This window comes from Balaenoptera physalus (assembly GCF_965194825.1).
Source record: "Balaenoptera physalus genome assembly, chromosome: 10".
Lineage (NCBI taxonomy): Eukaryota > Metazoa > Chordata > Mammalia > Artiodactyla > Balaenopteridae > Balaenoptera > Balaenoptera physalus.
Window position 1 is genome coordinate 100,675,906 of NC_138889.1, and position 19,603 is coordinate 100,695,508.

Here is a 19,603-nt window from a genome sequence, read left to right on the forward strand (position 1 = left end):
AACCACCACTATCCACCCCATCTATGGTTCTTTCTTTTACCTGACCAGCTGCTGCTGTTTCCACTCTTCAATTCGCTTCTGTGCAGTTGATTCTCGGTCCTCTTCACTGGAACTAGAGTTCTCCTCTTCATCTAACTCACGCTGGATACTCTGCCATTTCTTTACCAGAGATGGCATTTTGGTTTTACTCTTCTTTGCCTGTAACAAAGGAATATGATACATAAAACAAGGGAATGAGTCCTTCACATGAGGTCAGGATCTTTTCCTTAGTTCTAAGGAATAAGTGAACTTCAAAATTAAAGGAACAGAAACACCAAAAATAAATACCATTCTAAGTTCTTGCCAGAAATTTCTACCAACTATAAACTTAAAGCTTGGTTAAAAATCTAAAAAGTGTAAATGTGGGGTTTTATGAAATCAGGTCAGAAACATTTCCTTTAGCCTTATTCTATGAAATTCAAAACTCTTGCCCTTGTCTCATCTTCTCAGAATTACAGTGTACCCGGGACTTCCCTGCTGGTCCAGTGGGTAAGACCCCACGCTCTCAATGCAGGGGGCCTGGGTTTGAGCCCTGGTCGGGGAACTAAACCCTGCATGCAGGCCTAAACTAAGAGTCTGCATGCCGCAACTAAAGATCCCGTGAGCTGCAACTAAGACATGGCACGGGCAAAATAAATATATAAATATTTTTTTAAGAAAAAGGAAAAAAGAATCACAGTGTACCTTTTTACAATTTTAAATGGATGCAGTGTTCACATCAAGTGAAACAACAGTGCTGAGAAACAAGTGACCAGCTTTTCTGGAAAGAGCCAACAGAGTCAAAGGCAACTATTAAATATGAAAAAAGCAAAGAGGTGTATCAAAACATTAATGATGAGATTAGTTCTAAGAGGAGACACAATAATAAATTTTTCTATTAGCTTAACTTCATTTTCTAAATTGCCTATAATAAACATAATCTCACAGTAAAAAAAAGCTGGTGATATTTATTACATATCCAACATGGCTTGCTCTATCACTACCTTCAGAGTTCTGACCAATGGCACTCTTTAGCAAAGATGCCTTCCCTGACCACCCTATCTATATGAAACAGTACCACCTCCCAAAGGTCACTTTCTGTCCTCTTACACTTTTTTTCATTGCATTTTTAAACACTGAACATATATTTGCTTATCTGTTTCTGCAACCCAGCCCCCCCTTACCCTCTCCAAGCCCACCAGAAAAGCTCTACAAAAGCAGAGATTTTGTTGGTTAGCTACTGAATACAAAGCTCCTAGAGAGAATGCCTGACACACAGTATGTATTCAAAATATACCTGCTGATATTTGTGATTAGTTCTTTGAATTTAGAGAAACACTGTATTCGACATTGATAAGAACCACTTTTTATCCCTGCGGTTTTGAAGACTTGGCCAGGTTACACTCTAAACGTGACAAGCAGGCACTCAAGTGACAGGTGTGACTGAGTGCTGCGCTCCTGTGAGGATCGGGTACAGGGACCCAAGCTTTTTTTCCGGCCTGCACTTAAGAGAAACACATTTCTTGATTAAGTCCCCAAAAGAGTTGAGAAAATAAGCTTAATATTTTCAGTCTTTTAAAATTACTTGGCTCCCTGCTCAATACCCTATTTCGACTGTCACTGACAGTTTTTAACCCTCTGGGAAACGCCCATCTATAATGCTTAAACCTTCTGCTCCACACACCTTCCCACATTCCATTCTGTCATCTCACCTGTGGTACAACCTGACCCACTGCATATACACCCTTCTAACAAGCTCCAACATAGCTCACCTGGGTTAGCATGGAACCAACTGAGTAGAAAGTAACATGAATTAATAACGGTCACCTGTGCATAGAGGGCTCACTGGGGTATAACCTCTCGCCGAACGTCTCCAAGTATGATTAAAAAACATAGATCTAGGTAGAGTCGTTGTGCTTTCATTCTGACTTCCACAGGATTTTGTAAATTTGTAGTGCATTTGATTCCTATTTGTCATGGGAAAGTACTTTATGTTTCAGAAGTTATGTACTGCCTATCACGTTTAAAACCATGGATCCCAAGTTGCACTGGCTGTTTGAACACGTTTTTAATGTGGGAACACTGCAGCCAGAGGAATAAAGATTAAATGGCTAGAATTCCTTTTTTTCTAGTTTATTTTCTAGTAAACTGCACACAAAACTCTTCAGCAAAAAGACTGAAAATATATATTGGTCTCAAATATTCTTGAACATCAGAGGTATTGAGTATATATCTTATATTCTTTTTTTTTTTTAAATTGGGGTATAGTTTTTTACAATGTTGTGTTAGTTTCCACTGTACAGGGAAGTGGAGTTCCCTGTGCTATACAGCAGGTTCTTATTAGTTACCTATTTTATACATATCAGTGTATATATGTCAGTCCTAATCTCCCAATTCATCCCACCGCCCACCTCCACCCTCTTATATCCTTTAAAAATGGTCTGTAACACTAAAGAGATGGATCATTGTCTTCAGATAACAGGTACATAAAAATGACATATTAATGTAGAATACTGGATTTTCAAAACTATTATTTATACGACTATAAAAGCATGATTGACTAAAAAATTACTTGTTGAACGAATGGAGGTGGAAGTAATTATCTCTCTCTGAAGACTGGAGGAATGGCGCCAAGGAAGGCTTCGTAAGAGAAATGATTCCTGAGCACAGATCATTCTAACAATTTAATTATAAAAAAATGAACAGTAGTGGGACTGGTAAACAAAGTAAAGACATGTAGGTGATCAACAGTATGTTGGCTCAGGAGAACTGTATGTGGTAGAGTAAATAGTCTGACAAGAATCTAATTCAAGACATTATCCTGTCACTGTTGATTTTTTATAACACTTCACTGGGAGGGGAAAAGCTGATGAGAAAGTTTCTTTAGGTAATTTAGGGCATTCAAAGTGTTCATGAGGATGATGTCAGACTATGAAGCTCCAAGCCCTTGTTTCCCCATGGAAATATTATATAAACAAATGGAGACTGACTAAAATGGCTTTGTGGGAACTCTGGAAACCAGTCAAAGATCCCGAGCAACCAAGAGAACACGCAATCAAGAAAAACCCACGCTAAAAACAGTAGGAAATCTTGTGCCATGTTTGCGTGCCCTTGCTCCACACCCTCCCCAGTGTGGTTGGGATGAAATGGCCCAATTCTCAGTTTCCCCCCTCCTGGTGGAAGGAAGTAAGTGGAATGTCTGATATGTTCTAGACTGTCTATGGTTGCCTTAGGGACTGGTTTCAATACTGTCTTAACTTGGAGGTTAGCCAGGAATGGTGGTATATCTTGGGTCTCAGGTTGGAAGCCGTGAAAGGCAGTAGCAGGAGTTGCGGCATGTGAAAACCACAGGGGGACAGAAGTCATGTGGACAGATGGGGGCAAAAGATTATGGGCAGAGGAATACAACAGAACATATAAGGCTCACAGAAGAAGCAGGTGTGACTCTCTTAGGGAAATTAAAAGTAAATACACAAGGAGAAAGGAAAACAAAAAAAGCACATGTCCAGGGAACACATATGCCCAGAAAAGGCCTGAAAAAATGTTGCACCTTCATGTTGGACTCATTAATGAAGGTTTTCCTCCATACACGGTCAGTGTGCAAAGACTGGGAGAGTATGTTATTTTCTCTAATGTGCAGTTTTCAACCAAAGATCACAAAGCATACAAACACATGCTGGGACTTCCCTGGTGGTCCAGTAGGTAAGACTCTGCACTCCCAATGCAGGGGGCCCAGGTTCGATCCCTGGATGGGGAACCAGATCCCACATGCATGCCACAACTAAGAGTTCGCACGCCGCAACTAAAAGATCCCATGTGCCACCACTAAGACCCAGCACAGAAGAAAGAAAGGAAAGGAAGAAAGAAAGAAAGAAAGAAAGAAAGAAAGAAAGAAAGAAAGAAAGAAAGAAGGAGAGAAAGAAAGAAAGAAAGGTTTCAGATTTATTAGACAAAGACTTTAAAACAACTGTCTTAAACGTGCTCAAAGAACTAAAGGAAAACACAAAGAATGAAAGGAAATCAGGAAAATGACATGAACAAAATGAGACTATCAACAAAGAGACAGATATTATTATTAAAAAGAACCAAAGAAATATTCTGGAGCTGAAAAATACATCAACTGAATTGAAAATTCATTATTTCAACAACAGACTCCAATAGGCATAAAAAAAGATCAGCAAAATTGATGATAGGTCATTTGAAGTTATTGAGTCTGAAGAGCAAAAAAGAAAAGAATGAAGCAAAGTGAACAGAGTCTAAGTGACTTACTTATATGACATCATCAAGTGGACCAATATATGCATTATGGGAATCCCAGGAGGAGAAAGGGGCAAAGATCTTATTTAAGAAATAATGGGGCTTCCCTGGCGGCGCAGTGATTAAGAATCTGCTTGCCAATGCAGGGGACACGGGTTCGAGCCCTGGACTGGGAAGATCCCACATGCTGCGGAGCAACTAAGCCCGTGTGCCACAACTACTGAGGCTGTGCTCTGGAGCCTACAAGCCACAATTACTGAGCCTGTGAGCCACAACTACTGAAGCCCGCGTGCCTAGAGCCCACACACCGCAACAAAGAGTAACGCCCACTCGCTGCAACTAGAGAAAGCCCACGTACAGCAACGAAGACCCAATGCAGCCCAAAATATAAATAAATAAATAAATGTAAAAAAAATGAGGGAGAAAAACTAAGATATTCCTAGATAAACAAAAGCTGAGAAAATTCATTACCACTAGATGTGCCCTACGAGAAATGCTAAAGCATGTCTTTCAAGCTCAAATGAAAAGATGCTAGACAGTAACTTGTCATACAAAAATATAAAGTTCTCTGGTAAAGGTAAATACAAGGACAAACATATAAACCAGTATTACTGTGATACTGGTTCATAATTTTTATTCTTCTACAGATTTTAAAAGACAAAAGCATAAAAAATAATTATAAGTCTACATTAATGGGTACACAGTATATAAAGATATAATCTGTAACACCAATAACATAACAGAGTGGAGGTGTGTCTGTATAGGAGTTTTTGTCTGCAATTCACTGTATCAGTTTAAAATAGATATTATACGTAATTCCTACCATAACCACAAAGAAAATAAATATAGAATATACACAAAAGGAAAATGAAAAAGAAACCAAAATGTGTCACTGAAAAAAATCAACTAAACATAAAGGAAGGCAGTAAGGGAGGAAATGAGAGACAAAAAAGCTATTATTAAGACATACAGAAAACAACCAAAAGGAATACCAAATCCTTCCTTATCAGTAATTACTGTAGTAAATTATTAATTTACTAATGTAAACGGATTAAACTCTACAATCAAAAAACACATACTGCAATGGAGCAGGACCCTATGGTCCCTTCCTGTCATGTCCTTGGCCTACCTTTTGTCTGTGAAAAAACTTCAGCCAAAGAATAAGTTTAATTAGGGACCTCCCTAGTGGTCCAGTGGTTAAGACTCTGTGCTTCCACTGCAGGGGGTGCAGGTTCAATCCCCTGTTGGGGAACTAAGATTCCAAATGCTGCACAGTGCAGCCAAAAAAAAAAAAAAAAAAAAAAGTTTCATTGGAGAAATGAGAAAATGCAGAAACAAAGGAAAACAGTCAAATGAGACCAAGTAATAACTGTTTAGTCATTAAGCACAGTTAAGGACCTTTAGTTCCTTCTCAAGGGCTATAGATAATATTCTGAGCCACATCCTGTGAGCCGTCTTATAGATACTGAAACCCCCACCAGGTGGAAGAAGTTAACTACATGATGACCACCAGACTGTAGCCATGACATAAGCTGCCACAATTCCGAGAACTGGCCTCAAGGAAATGGGAACAAACCGACCCTGGAACTGAAGATTAACTGTAGTTAAACTAATCACGATGATGCTGATCAGGCCACCGCGTGACCAATTTCAAGATGGACTGTTAGAGCTGACAGTGCTGTTTCTGTCTGTTGTCCCCTCCCTTCACCTATGAAAGCTCTTGTCCACTGACTGTAAGTGGGGGGAGTCGGCCTCTGGACAGGAGTTCCTCCCCACCCTGGGTTGCCAGCATCGAAAATAAAGCAAACTTCCCTTTCCACCAACCTTGCCCCTTTATTGGCTTCTGAGTGGTGAGCAGCTGGGACCCCCACTTTCTTTGGTTACAGTATTGGCAGAATGGATTAAAAAAACAAAATGCAACTGAAACTGATCACGTCTATAAGAAATTCATTTTACATCTAAGGACATACACAAGTTTAAAGTGAAAGGACAGAAAAACACATTCCATGAAAATTGTAGCCAAGAGAAAGAAGGGGTTAAGTGAATTACTACAAGACAAAATGGAAATTAAGTTAAAAACTGTTAAAAGAGATAAAGAAGGACATTACATAACAATAAAAGGGTAAAATCATACCACTTAAAATAGCACACAAAAGAATAAAATACCTGAGAATAAATTCAGCCAAGGAGATGAAAGAGTTGTACACTGAAAATTATAAAACATTGCTGAAAGAAATTAAAGATCTAAATAAATGGAAAAGAATCCTGTGCTCACAGACTGAAAGATTCAATACTGTTAGATAGGTAATATGACCCAAACAATCTACAGGTTAAATGCAATCCCTATCAAAATTCCACTGGCCTTTTATGTAGAAATGGAAAAGCTGACCTTTAAATTCATATGAAATTACAAGGGGGCCTGAATAGCCAATATTGAAAAAGAAGCACTAAGTCAGAGAACTCACACTTCTCAAATTCAAAACATACCACAAAGTTATAGTAATCAAAACAACGTGGTGCTGGCATATAGACCAATGGAATAAACCCATATGTTTATGGTGAACTGATTTTAGGTAAGGTCTACCATTGAATGGGGTAAAGAATGGTCTCTTCAACAAATGGTGTAGGGACAACAGGATATCACACTCAAGAGAGTGAAATTGGATCTCTACTTGACACCATACAAAAATAAACTGAAAATGCTGTCACTGTTTGCAGACAACATGATACTATACCTAGAGAATCCTAAAGATGTTACCAGAAAACTACTAGAGCTAATCAATGAATTTGGTAGAGTAGCAGGATATAAAATTAATACACAGATATCTCTTGCATTCCTATACACTAATGATGAAAAGTCTGAAAGAGAAACTAAGCAAACACTCCCATTTACCACTGCAATGAAAAGAATAAAATACCTAGAAATAAACCTACCTAAGGAGGCAAAAGACCTGTATGCAGAAAACTGTAAGACAATGATGAAAGGAATTAAAGATGATACAAACAGATGGAGAGATATACCATGTTCTTGGATTGGAAGAATCAACATTGTGAAAATGACTCTACTACCCAAAGCAATCTACAGATTCAATGCAATCCCTATCAAACTACCAATGGCATTTTTCACAGAACTAGAACAAAAAATTTCACAATTTGTATGGAAACACAAAAGACCCCGAAGAGCCAAAGCGATCTTGAGAAAGAAAAACAGAGCTGGAGGAATCAGGTTCCCTGACTTCAGACTATACTACAAAGCTACAGTAATCAAGACAGTATGGTACTGGCACAAACACCGAAATAGTGATCAATGGGACAGAACAGAAAGCCCAGAGATAAAGCCGCGCACATATGGTCACCTTATCTTTGACAAAGGAGGCAAGAATATACAGTGGAGAAAAGATAGCCTCTTCAATAAGTGGTGCTGGGAAAACTGGACAGCTACATGTAAAAGAATGAAATTAGAACACTTCCTAACACCATACACAAAAATAAACTCAAAATGGTTTAAAGACCTAAATGTTAGACCAGACACTATACAACTCTTGGAAGAAAACACAGGTAGAACACTCTATGACATAAATCACAGCAAGATCCTTTCTGACCCACCTCGTAGAGAAATGGAAACAAAAACAAAAATAAACAAATGGAACCTAATGAAACTTGAAAGCTTTTGCACAGCAAAAGAAACCATAAGGCAAAAAGACATCCCTCAGAATGGGAGAAATTATTTGCAAACGAAGCAACTGACAGAGGATTAATCTCCAAAATATACAAGCAGCTCATGCAGCTCAATATCAAAAAAACTAACAACCCAATCCAAAAATGGGCAGAAGACCTAAAGAGACATTTCTCCAAAGAAGATATACAGACTGCCAACAAAGACGTGAAAAGATGCTCAACATCACTAATCATTAGAGAAATGCAAAGCAAAACTACAGTGAGGTATCACCTCACACTGGTCAGAATGGCCATCATTAAAAAATCTACAATAAACAATAAATGCTGGAGAGGGTGTGGAGAAAAGGGAACCCTCTTGCACTGTTGGTGGGAATGTAAATTGATACAGCCACTATGCAGGACAGTATGGAGGTTCCTTAAAAAGCTAAAAATAGAACTATCATATAACCCAGCAATCCCACTACTGGGCATATACCCTGAGAAAACCATAATTCAAAAAGAGTCATGTACCACAATGTTCAGTGCAGCACTATTTACAATAGCCAGGACATGGAAGCAATGTAAGTGTCCATTGACAGATGAATGGATAAAGAAGATGTGGCACATATATACAATGGAATATTACTCAGCCATAAAAAGAAACGAAACTGAGTTATTTGTAGTGAGGTGGATGGACCTAGAGTCTGTCATACAGAGTGAAGTAAGTCAGAAACAGAAAAACAAATACCGTATGCTAACACATATATATGGAATCTAAAAAAAAAAAAAGGGTTCTGATGAACCTAAGGGCAGGACAGGAATAAAGACACAGATGTAGAGAATGGACTTGAGGACACGGGGAGGGGGAAGGGTAAGCTGGGACGACGTAAGAGAGTAGCACTGACGTATATACACTACCGAATGTGAAATAGCTAGCTAGTGGGAAGCAGCTGGATAGCACAGGGAGATTAGCTCGGTGCTTTGTGACCACCTAGAGGGGTGGGATAGGGAGGGTGGGAGGGAGACGCAAGAGGGAGGGGATATGGGGATATATGTATACGTATAGCTGATTCACTTTGTTATACAGGAGAAACTAACACAACATTGTAAAGCAATTATACTCCAATAAAGATGTAAAAAAAAAAGTTTTAACTGAATGAATCAACAACTTACATTGAGTGCTAAAACTATAAAACTCAAAAGAAAACATAGGGGTAAATTTTCATGACCTCGGATTTGGCAATGAATTCTTAGATATGATGAAAAGCACAACAAAAATGAAAGCAGGACTTCCCTAGTGGAGCAGTGGTTAAGAATCCACTTGCCAATGCAGGGGACACAGGTTCGAGCCCTGGTCTGGGAAGATCCCACATGCTGTGGAGCAACTAATCCCGTGCGCCACAACTACCGAGCCTGCACTCTAGAGCTCGAGAGTCACAACTACTGAAGCCCGTGCACCGAGAGCCCGTGCTCTGCAACAAGAGAAGCCACTGCAGTGAGAAGCCTGTGCACTGCAACGAAGAGTAGCCCCCGCTCGCCACAACTAGAGAAAGCCCCTGCGCAACAAAGACCCAACGCAGCCAAAAATAAATTATAAAATAAATAAGTAAATTAAAAAAAAATGAAAGTAAGTTAGACTTTATCAAAATTAAAAACTTTAGTGTACTAAAGGACACTATCAGTGTGAAAAGACAACACACAGGATGGGAGAAACTATTCGCAAATCATGTATCTTATAAGGGACTTGTATTTAGAATATATATGGAACTCTTACAATTCAATAACAAAAAGACAAACAACCCAAATAAAAAATATTGGAGAGTCAAAGGACTTGAGTAGACATTTCTCCAAAAAAGATAAACAAATGGCCAAAAAGCAAATGAAAAGATGCTCAACATAATTACTCACTAGAGAATCAGAAATCAAAACCAGGAGGGATTTCCGTGGTGGTCCAGTGGTTAAGACTGTGCTCCCAGGCTTCCCTGGTGGCGCAGTGGTTGAGAATCCGCCTGCCAATGCAGGGGACACGGGTTCGAGCCCTGGTCTGGGAAGATCCCACATGCCGCGGAGCAACTGGGCCCGTGAGCCACAACTACTGAGCCTGCATGTCCGGAGCCTGTACTCCGCAACAAGAGTGGCTGTGATAGTGAGAGGCCCGCGCACCGTGATGAACACTGGCCCCCACTCGCCACAACTAGAGAAAGCCCTCGCACAGAAACGAAGACCCAACACAGCCAAAAATAAATAAATAAATAAATTTATTTAAAAAAAAAAAAAAAAAAGACTGTGCTCCCAACGCAGGGGGCATGGGTTCGATCCCTGAGCAGGGAACTAGATCCAGCATGCCCCAACTAAAGGAGCCTGCATGTGGCAATGAAGATCCCACATGCCTCAGTGAAGACCTGGCACAGCCAAATAAAAAAACAACCAAAAAAAAAACAGCCCACAATGAGATACCACTTCATACCTGCCAGGACTGACAGAATAATTTTTTTAGAAAGTGGAATGTACCCAGTGTTGGTGAACAGCTGGAGATACTAGTACCCTTGTACGTTGCTGATGGTAACGTAAAATGGTTCAGTCACTGTGGAAAAAAGGCTCCTCAAAAAGTTACACACAGAATTACCATACGATCCAGCAATTCCACTCCTAAATATATATATACACAAAAGAAATGAAAATAAGTATTCAATATGCATGTACTCATATGCATGTTTACATAGATACAGTTCATAATAGCCAAGAAGTATAAAACAATCCAAATGTCCATCAATGAATGAACGGGTAAACAAATTGTGGAATATCATACAGCCATAAAAAGAACAAAGTACTGATACAAGCTACAACAGGGATGAACCCCCAAAACACTGTGCGCTAAGTGAAGCAAGTCAGACACAAAAATTCACATACGCACAATTCCAGAGTAGGTAAACTGGTGGAGACAGAAAGCTGACTGGTAGTTCCCAGAGACTAGGGGAACGGGGTAATGAGGTGTGCCTGCTTAATGGGTACAGGGTTCTCTTCTGGACTTACGAAAATGTGACGTAACCAGAGAGAGGTGGTGGTTACACCACAGTGTGACTATACTAAATGCTACTGAATTTATACTTTAAATATCACCTCAGTAAAACAAAAATCTTAAACTAAAATTTAAAGAGAGATTTACTATACCTTATCTTTCTTTCCTTTTTTTGTCTTCTCGGGTGCTGGCATTTTGGGAGCTGGTGGTGGTGGGGGGGGAGGAGGAGGGGGAGGGGGCGGGGGTGGGGGAGGAGGTTCTATGATGGCAGCAGCAGGCACAGCACTGCGGGCCTGGACTGGCTGCAGTGTGGGAGCAGTCACTGCCATTGGGACGGAACACTCAGCATAGCTCATAATTGCAGGAGCTGATGCCAGTCCTAAGTAATTTGACTGCAGGTTCATTCCTCTGGCCTGATGACCCATTCCTGTTGCTGGATGGCTAGCTGATAGTGCCTGGTGTCCAATTCCTGCAGTCTGCTGTCCAATCCCTGTTGCCTGGTGACCTAAAACAGAAAACATAAAACTATAAAAAGGACATTGTGACAAAGCCAAAAACAAGGAGGAGGAAAAGGAAACTGGAAGTTAGATCACCTACAAAGTGATTCTAATATACCCCCCCGCCAAGAAACACACAAAAAAAACCCAAAAACAAACAAAAAACCCAGTCACATTTTCTGGTGTTCTGAATATTTTAGCATTAAGGTACTTAAACATCAAGATCACTAATGTGTAAATGCTCAGAAAACAATCTGGAAGGATATATGCCAATGTTAACAGTGGTTTTTTTAGTAACTGAAAGAAATGCACATAAACAGTGTTTGCAATGAAAAGCCTTTAACATTAATTTATGATATCTAATTCTGGAAACAAAGATAATACATTGATAAAAATACATTTTAATCACAATGCTTACCTGTAGCTACAGCCGATTGGCTGTAGAGGACCGGAGAACTACCAATGGTAGCTGACCTCTGAACTGCTGCAGTACTAATTTCTGTAGCTTTTCTCTTTATTGCTTTAGTGGAAGGAGAACTAGAGATGGTACAGTCAGCTGAACTCTGAAACAGAGAGTCTAGTCAGTGGCTGTAGCCCCTGGTTAAATATACTCTTCTAAAATAAAACATGTAGGGACTTCCTTGGTGGTGCAGTGGTTAAGAATCAGCCTGCCAATGCAGGGGACAACGGGTTCAATCCCCGGTCCGGGAAGATCCCACATGCTGTGGAGCAAGTAAGCCTGTGCACCACAACTAATGAGCCTGCGCTCTAGAGCCCGCGAGCCACAGCTACTGGGCCTGCAAGCCACAACTACTGAAGCCTGCGTGCTGCAACTACTGAAGCCCACGTGCTCTAGGGCCCACAGGCCGCAACTACTGAGCCCACGCACCTCGAGCGCGTGCTCTGCAACAAAAGAAGCCACTGCAATGAGAAGCACGCGCACCGCAACGAAGAGTAGGCCCCAGTTCGCCACAACCAGAGAAAGCCCGCGTGTAGCAACGAAGACCCAACGCAGCCCAAAATAAATAATTAAAAAAAAATAAAACGTGTCAATCATGCCCCGGTCACCCCCCAAAACTCTTCAGAATACCAGATGGCATTTCTCACCTGGCTAGTTACAACTGTGGTTTGTGCTGAAGGTTTCAATGGAGTATCCTCCTCTGTTCCTGGAGCAGGAGGCTCCTCACTTCCTTCATCCTCCATCTCGACCTCCTGGATCTCACCATCTTCTGCAGGAGGAGGAGGAGGGGGAGGGGGAGGAGGGGATTCTGGAGGTGGAGGTGGAGGCGGTGGCATTTCCAAAGGTAATGGAGGTTGAAGCACAGGCACGTTTGACTGAAGAAGGGTCCAGAATGGAGTAAGTGGCATGAGTGATGAAGAAGAAACTTGGCCAGAAAAGGACTCTTTACAAAGAGAACCTATGAAAACAAATAGGAGTCAGGGAAAAAGCAAGCCTAAAACTCCATGAACACAGAAATGTTCAACTGACTGTAGAGACAAAATCTGTCCCACAGACATCTCTATTCTACACTGATGTCACTGAAATATTAAACTCAGTTCAAAAATGACTTCCATGAAAAGATAAATTTATAGAATTTACTGTTAGCACTCGGCCCAGCTGTGTTATGCTAGTCTTGTTTTCTGGGTACAGATTTATGGCGGAGTAAATGAAGCACATCACATCAACTCAATGAGAAATTCAGTCATCTGAACTTGAAGTTTTTTATTTCAAAGACACACAACTAGAAGGCAACATTCTGGGGTCTTCTTTATTTCAAAAGTGAAAAAGTGAGTGAATGATGTGCATTTGCAATACTGATTCCATGTACTTTATCTTTTAGTGAGTTAGATAAGTGATTAAGGATGACCCAGAGAAGTACACATTCAAAACACTCACACAAACTCTACCCATTTCAATTAATTTGGGTTACTAAGTTTCAAAAATCCATTTGCAAGGTGATATTGTCAATCCTATCATTCCTTCACACCTTTGTGTGAATTATTCATTTGCTAAATCACAGCAACAAATCAGGGAGGGTAATTTTTTATTCCTGTGAGGAGAAAAGGGAAATCAGAGAGCATGAATCTTCAAGGTAAATGATAATGAAAAATATAACACAGAGAAGAGGTGTTTGAAGATATGGAGGATTTGAAATGGCTGCTAAAGTTAAGAAATTACATCTGAGGAGCTGCAGGGTTAGCTTTCCTCAAAATTTGCAAAAGTCATAGTTAATTACTGCCCTTTCTCTGCTGGGAAAAGCTTTAAAGATTAGAGAAAATAGGAAGATATACTTACTTGCAGCCTTCCCCATCCCTCTTTATCGTCAATAGGGAAGTTTCACAATATTTGGGACTATTAGATATATATCTCAGGAATGCTGAAGGGGATTTTCTCCCTAAAATCATAGAATTTAGGAGTAGAAGAGACATGAGAAATCGTCTAGTTTACCCCTCTCATTTTAAAGGTAATGAAACCCAGGAGGGAAATGACTTGCCCAAGATCATATAGCTCTTAGTGGCCAAGTCTGACCCCTAGTCTAGTGCTATTTGTTTTTTTTTTTCTTGGCTGAGCCGTGCGTCTTGCTTGCGGGATCTCAATTCCTCCACCAGGAATTGAACCCGGGCCACAGCAGTGAAAGCCCAGAATCCTAACCACTAGGCCACCAGGGAACTCCCCTAGTGCTATTTTAACAACATGTCCTGGTGAAATATCAGGAGTCTAAGAGCTTTAGAAATCTCAAATTTCACTTCTCATGGAGTAGAGATCCAGATGCCATCACCTGTCAAATTCCATGGTCAAAGCAGTAGATTAAATAACGACTCTATTATAGAAGGCTCTAGAACAAGGATAAGGCCTTTTACCTTACTTTGCTCCAAATACACCACACTGGCACTCAACAATGTAAAACCAAAGCAGCCATGAACCATTTGGCTTTTAGAATAGCTTCACTTTTTTATGAAACAGGTAGATGATACATTATGTAAGAGACTTTAAGAACATAATTCACACGGTTACTCTAATTATTTTGAGAAACTGCTTACTACCAAGGAAAAGGGAACTGAAAAAAATTCACCAGAAAATAAGAATTCAGTTTTCCAGCTAAAAGACTTCAAGTGTCTCATTAACCTTTATGAATTTCTACACTAACTTGTAGACAGTTTGGGTATGGGCAGGCACTCTATTACATTACATAATACTACATCAAGATTACATTAGAACTAAGGAAGTACACGTTGAGGATTAATAACTTATTAAACTTCCTTTTACTAAACCAACCACAATATATGGTAGGTAAACAAATTTGTCAGATTTATATATCGGTAGGTTTCTCATCTAGAAGCATAATGCAATACTGGTATATTTATGATGGTGAGAAGCTGCTATGCAGAGGAAATCAAGAAAACACAGTAGGTTCAAGATTAATAATGTGGTTTACAACCTTCAACAAAGTTAATCAGAAATAATTGAGCTTTCTGTAAATAGGAAACAAACTAGACTTGATAAATTTAGATCATATAGGAGCACTTTTAGAGTTAATATTTGAATCCTAAACTAAGTTTACTCAAAACATAAAAGCTGCATCGTAACATTGATAATTATCTCCTTTAGCTTAAATACAAAGAATTTCGAGAAATCCTAGTTTGAATATCCACGGATGTCATATTACATACTGCTTCTCTTCATTTCTAAATTTAACCCAGTTGAGGTATTTTGCCATTTAAGACAATATTAAGTCTGAAGTCCAAGGAGAGAGTAAAATGGTATATACACAGCTTTTATTATGTGCTAATAAATTTTTTAAAGTATCAAGCTTAAAAACAGAATACTGTGAGGATACAAATGTTGAATTCTCCAAGAACATATTTTTTCTATGAATCTTTATTTCTATATAAATAGAAAATCAGGCTTTCTTTCTTATAAAGGTAGGCTTCCTTTATTGTTTTCCTATATTCCCCCCAAAAGTATTACTGCTTAGTATTTTGAGGCAAGAGGCCAGTTTATCAGTTTAAATCAAGAAATTATTATACAAATAATAATTCCACAGAGACTTTTTGGAAAAGCAGCTTAACTTAACCTGACAAAAGCCCAACAAAACAGACATGTTGGGTATCTTGAAGTATCACTCATCTTAAGAGATATAATGTCAAATTCAGACATGGAACAATGAACAAGGATTAAAAATGAACAGAACTTTGAAACTTCCTTGCTCCTCAGTGTATAGTTTTTCTTCTTTAAAAGATGATTTTAACCACTGTTGGGCTGACAAAAAGCAAGCATTATAAACTTTCTTTACAGGCTTAAAATAGTGATTGGTATTGCTCTTCAATTCCAAGGACCTTAGTACAAGATTTGGATTTTATTTAGATCAAGTTTATCATATGGTTTTAGTAGCTCTCAATCAAGAGGCTCAAAAATATAAGCTGGTTTACCAGTGGCTTTTTCCTTTACCAGACAGTACCAACTGCGTGTCATTAACAAAGGGAGAAAGTAACTTAATGTTTAACTCTAAGGTGTTCACACACACTTAGCATTAGCAATTCTAGAATATTCAGCTTTAGAACATATAAGAAGGAACATTAGACAGTGGTCAAGAAGGGAATCACCAAACCAGAACCACCATCAAGCCTCTTCCGTTCACTAACTATTAAAAAGTAAATAAAACCAAGTTACTAGGGCTTCCCTGGTGGCGCAGTGGTTGAGAATCTGCCTGCTAATGCAGGGGACACGGGTTCAAGCCCTGGTCTGGGAAGATCCCACATGCCGCGGAGCAACTAGGCCCGTGAGCCACGATTACTGAGCCTGCGCGTCTGGAGCCTGTGCTCCGCAACAAGAGAGGCCGCGACAGTGAGAGGCCCGCGCACCGCAATGAAGAGTGGCCCCCGCTCGCCGCAGCTAGAGAAAGCCCTCGCACAGAAACGAAGACCCAACACAGTCAAAAATAAAATAAATAAATAAATAAAAAAACCAAGTTACTAGACGTATCTACTATTCACTACCCAAAGAATGAGAAAGTAATCTAAAGAAAATCTCTTCATGAAAATGGTACACCCTGTAATTTAAGAAAATATTTTTCTGAAATATGAAGTAGAAAACCACTTTCTTGCTATGTTCTAAAATTATCTGCAGTCAGAGATGCCTATTTTGAGTGACCTGATAATGATTCTTAGGCTATTTAAGAAGTTAACAAAATCATTGGTACATGACTATTTTTATTTGCTACACAATCAGAACTTTTCTACTGGGATTAGGGAGCCAGTAGAATACAAACTATTATTTTTGATAAGCAGAGGACATAAGAATTCAGCTCTTCACTCCCATCTTACAAAAAACTATCTTTTTATCCTCAAAGGTTCGTGACTTTATTTTTTCATTTTAAAAAATTGAAGTATAGTTGATTTACGATGTTTCAGGCGTACAGCAAAGTGATTCAGTTATACATATATATACTTTTCAGATTTTTTCCATTATAGGTTATTACAAAATATTGAATATAGTTCACAAAGGTTTTTGACTTTAGAAATCATTCCACAACACTCTTACCTTCACATGCTATCATTTAAACAAACATCTACCAGTTTTTCAGATTGAAAGGCTGTTTGTTCATCACAGTCTGGACTATGCTTCAGCCACTAATTTTTGTCATTGCAAGAAAGATGGACTTCGAGGAAAAAAAAAAAAGTATCTTCTTCCATAATAAGGAAATCAAGCAATGGCTCTTCAGATTCTCAGAGTAAATGAAGAACTATGAAAGCCTTTTTTTTCTTTTTTAAATTTATATAACCAAACTGAAGTTCCCTAAGAGTACTTTAACTGGATTGAGCCATCTTAATTGTTTTATACTAGAATATTGATGATTTGCAATGATCAATTATTTTGCTTCTCTGAAACAAGTATGGTCCTAGTTTCACAGCATTTATTCAGATCATTTTGGTTTGTAACAACCATACTTCCTACGAGATTAGTGAAGTGTAAAAATGAGGTTGCAAAATCAGCAGACTAAGTGCTCTACAGAAAGGCAGAACAAATCTCTTATTACTCCACATAAATATCGACAATTTAAATAACTGGTTCCTTAGCATTAATTAGAATTCCTGTTATTGGAAATCCACAGCTTCGTCTGTGGCATGACAGAATAGTTAGAGGACAGTCTTTTAAAATAAAAATACACTGGCTCATAATTTTATTTTTTAGCAGAGTCTGGTATCAATAGTATGCTTATTTCCAACTAGTCACTACCTGAGTTTTCTTCAATATAAATCCTGCATTCTTTTTTTTCTTTTCCTTAGGGCCATTATTTTTTAGTTAGAAATTTATGTGATTATGATTTAAATTATTTTTACATGTTAATACAAGTCTTTTGTTTTTTTCCTCTAAAATAATTTCTCTCCAATTAAAACAGGGTAAATTGTCCCACCTGTGGAATTCTCGGAAGAGTCTGTAGAATTTGAGTCAGTGCCAGTTTTGTCTTTCAAGGTCTGTTTAGGAAGAGTCTCGTCTCTACTTTCTTGTGCTTGGCTTTCTTCCTCTTCCTCCTCACCATCTGGGAACTCCCACTGAGACTCGCCCGACTGTTCGTTTACATAGAAATATCGTCTATGATCCCTAAATTACAAGAAAGAAAACACATGTTTTAAGACCCATTCTCCTACAAAGACACTTCCATTTGGTCCTGTCCCAGGACAGCAGTCTGCTCTCACAGGGACGAACCTCTTCTTAATGGACTGCTATTCACAAAGGCAACAAAGAGCTTTGACAATTGAGGATGGAGAACCAAGGATAATTCAAAGCTATTTGCACTGCCAGCAGCTCTGTGAATACAGCCCTGAGCCCTCTCACTCCAACAGATGACTTAGAAAAACACCTCTCACATCTATTTTTTTTTTTTTTTTTTTTGCCAATGCTTAACAGGGTTTCAAGTTTCATTAGCAAAGGGACTCAATCTCCTAGAACACTAATTTCCCTTCCAAAGAAGAGAACGAAGTTTGCGAAAGGTGACTCTTCCCCTCTTGAACCGTGGAATTCACATTTCATACTCTTGATACCAAACACAGTGAAAGCTAAAGAGAGGGAGAGGATCTGGGAGCTGAAAAATAAAAGAGCAAAGATTTCAAATAACGAAAAAAAAATCAAGAAAAGCCAAATATAAAAAGAAATGTTTTCATCTGACCTGCTGGCAGAAGATAGTAATCTTGTTCTTCATTCACATCTTCAGCCACGAAGCTTTCCTTAACTTCACCGAGGTTAATCAGGAGTAGTTGCTTCCAGAGGTCCTGTAAAGCGCACAGAGCTCTCGCATGCGCTTAACCCCCAAGCCCGCCCTACTCCGTGCAACAACACTCTGGAGTAAAAACCAGCTTTGTCCAATCTTGGGAAAAAATCCGTTACATGGAACACTTTAGACATTGCTTTTTGTTTCTCCAACGTGTGGCTGGCCCAAACTCTGTAAGTGCTTGGGGTGCTTTGCCTGCCCAGCACCGCTAATGCAGCTGCTCTCAGTCTCCAGACAGGCTGTCAGGTCGTCAGGTGGTGGTGATCACAAATCAAGTCTGAGATGTCAAAGGTGAAAGGTGAAAAGGGGAGAAGAGTGCGTACCTGTCCCAGTGGCAGGACCAGCCTTTAGGAGTGGCGTTTATTTCATACTGTTTTAGTTGTTCTGCTGCATCCTGAAGTTTTCGTTTAAGGTAGTTTCCATTAAGAGCCCCTTCCCGCCAGTCTGCAATCCGTGTCTAAAATAAAAAAGCAGTAAGTTAAAGACTTATTATGATGTCAGGAGGCAGAGGTAAAAGGAACTTAAGTCTTCTGGTCCATGATGTATACTCTGGCAGCAGACTAGACCAAACAGGAAAAGAAATCCCATCCTAAAAAATCTTCGTTTGCTCTTCAGAGTTCTCAAAAATGAGACTGGACCCCAGTACTGCCAAATCTCCAATAACTGTGAAAATGAGTAGCAGTAGTTTTGTTTTTCCCTTTGGACTATATTAAGATGGTTCCCCAGTAACTTTATTTTTTGGGTAGATAGTTCATTCAATTAAGTAATGTTATTAATCAAAATTAAAGGTTTAGTTCTCAGGGAAATCAGTCAACTTCCTACAGGAATTCCTTACCTAATCCTAACCTATTTATCGTAAAGTACACAGGTTACCAATAGGATCC

At 39.2% G+C, this 19,603-nt stretch overlaps 1 protein-coding gene across 5 annotated transcripts in view; it reads right to left on the bottom strand.

Annotated features, from left to right (window-relative positions):
- Window positions 1–19,603, bottom strand: part of FNBP4 (formin binding protein 4) — a 39,799-nt gene that overhangs the window by 4,385 nt on the left and 15,811 nt on the right. The window contains exons 11-16 of one of the 5 annotated variants that reach the window (XM_082478338.1): window positions 19,043–19,176; window positions 17,865–18,052; window positions 12,556–12,866; window positions 11,867–12,011; window positions 11,104–11,456; window positions 41–198 (exon numbers count right to left, since the gene is read on the bottom strand). In XM_082478338.1, coding sequence (XP_082334464.1) covers window positions 41–198; window positions 11,104–11,456; window positions 11,867–12,011; window positions 12,556–12,866; window positions 17,865–18,052; window positions 19,043–19,176 — 1,289 coding nt within the window. Of the gene's footprint in view, window positions 1–40; window positions 199–11,103; window positions 11,457–11,866; window positions 12,012–12,555; window positions 12,867–13,744; window positions 13,845–17,864; window positions 18,053–18,617; window positions 19,177–19,603 lie in introns of those variants that run through there. The other 4 variants (XM_082478339.1, XM_082478340.1, XR_014268247.1 and 1 more) reach the window with 4 other exon arrangements.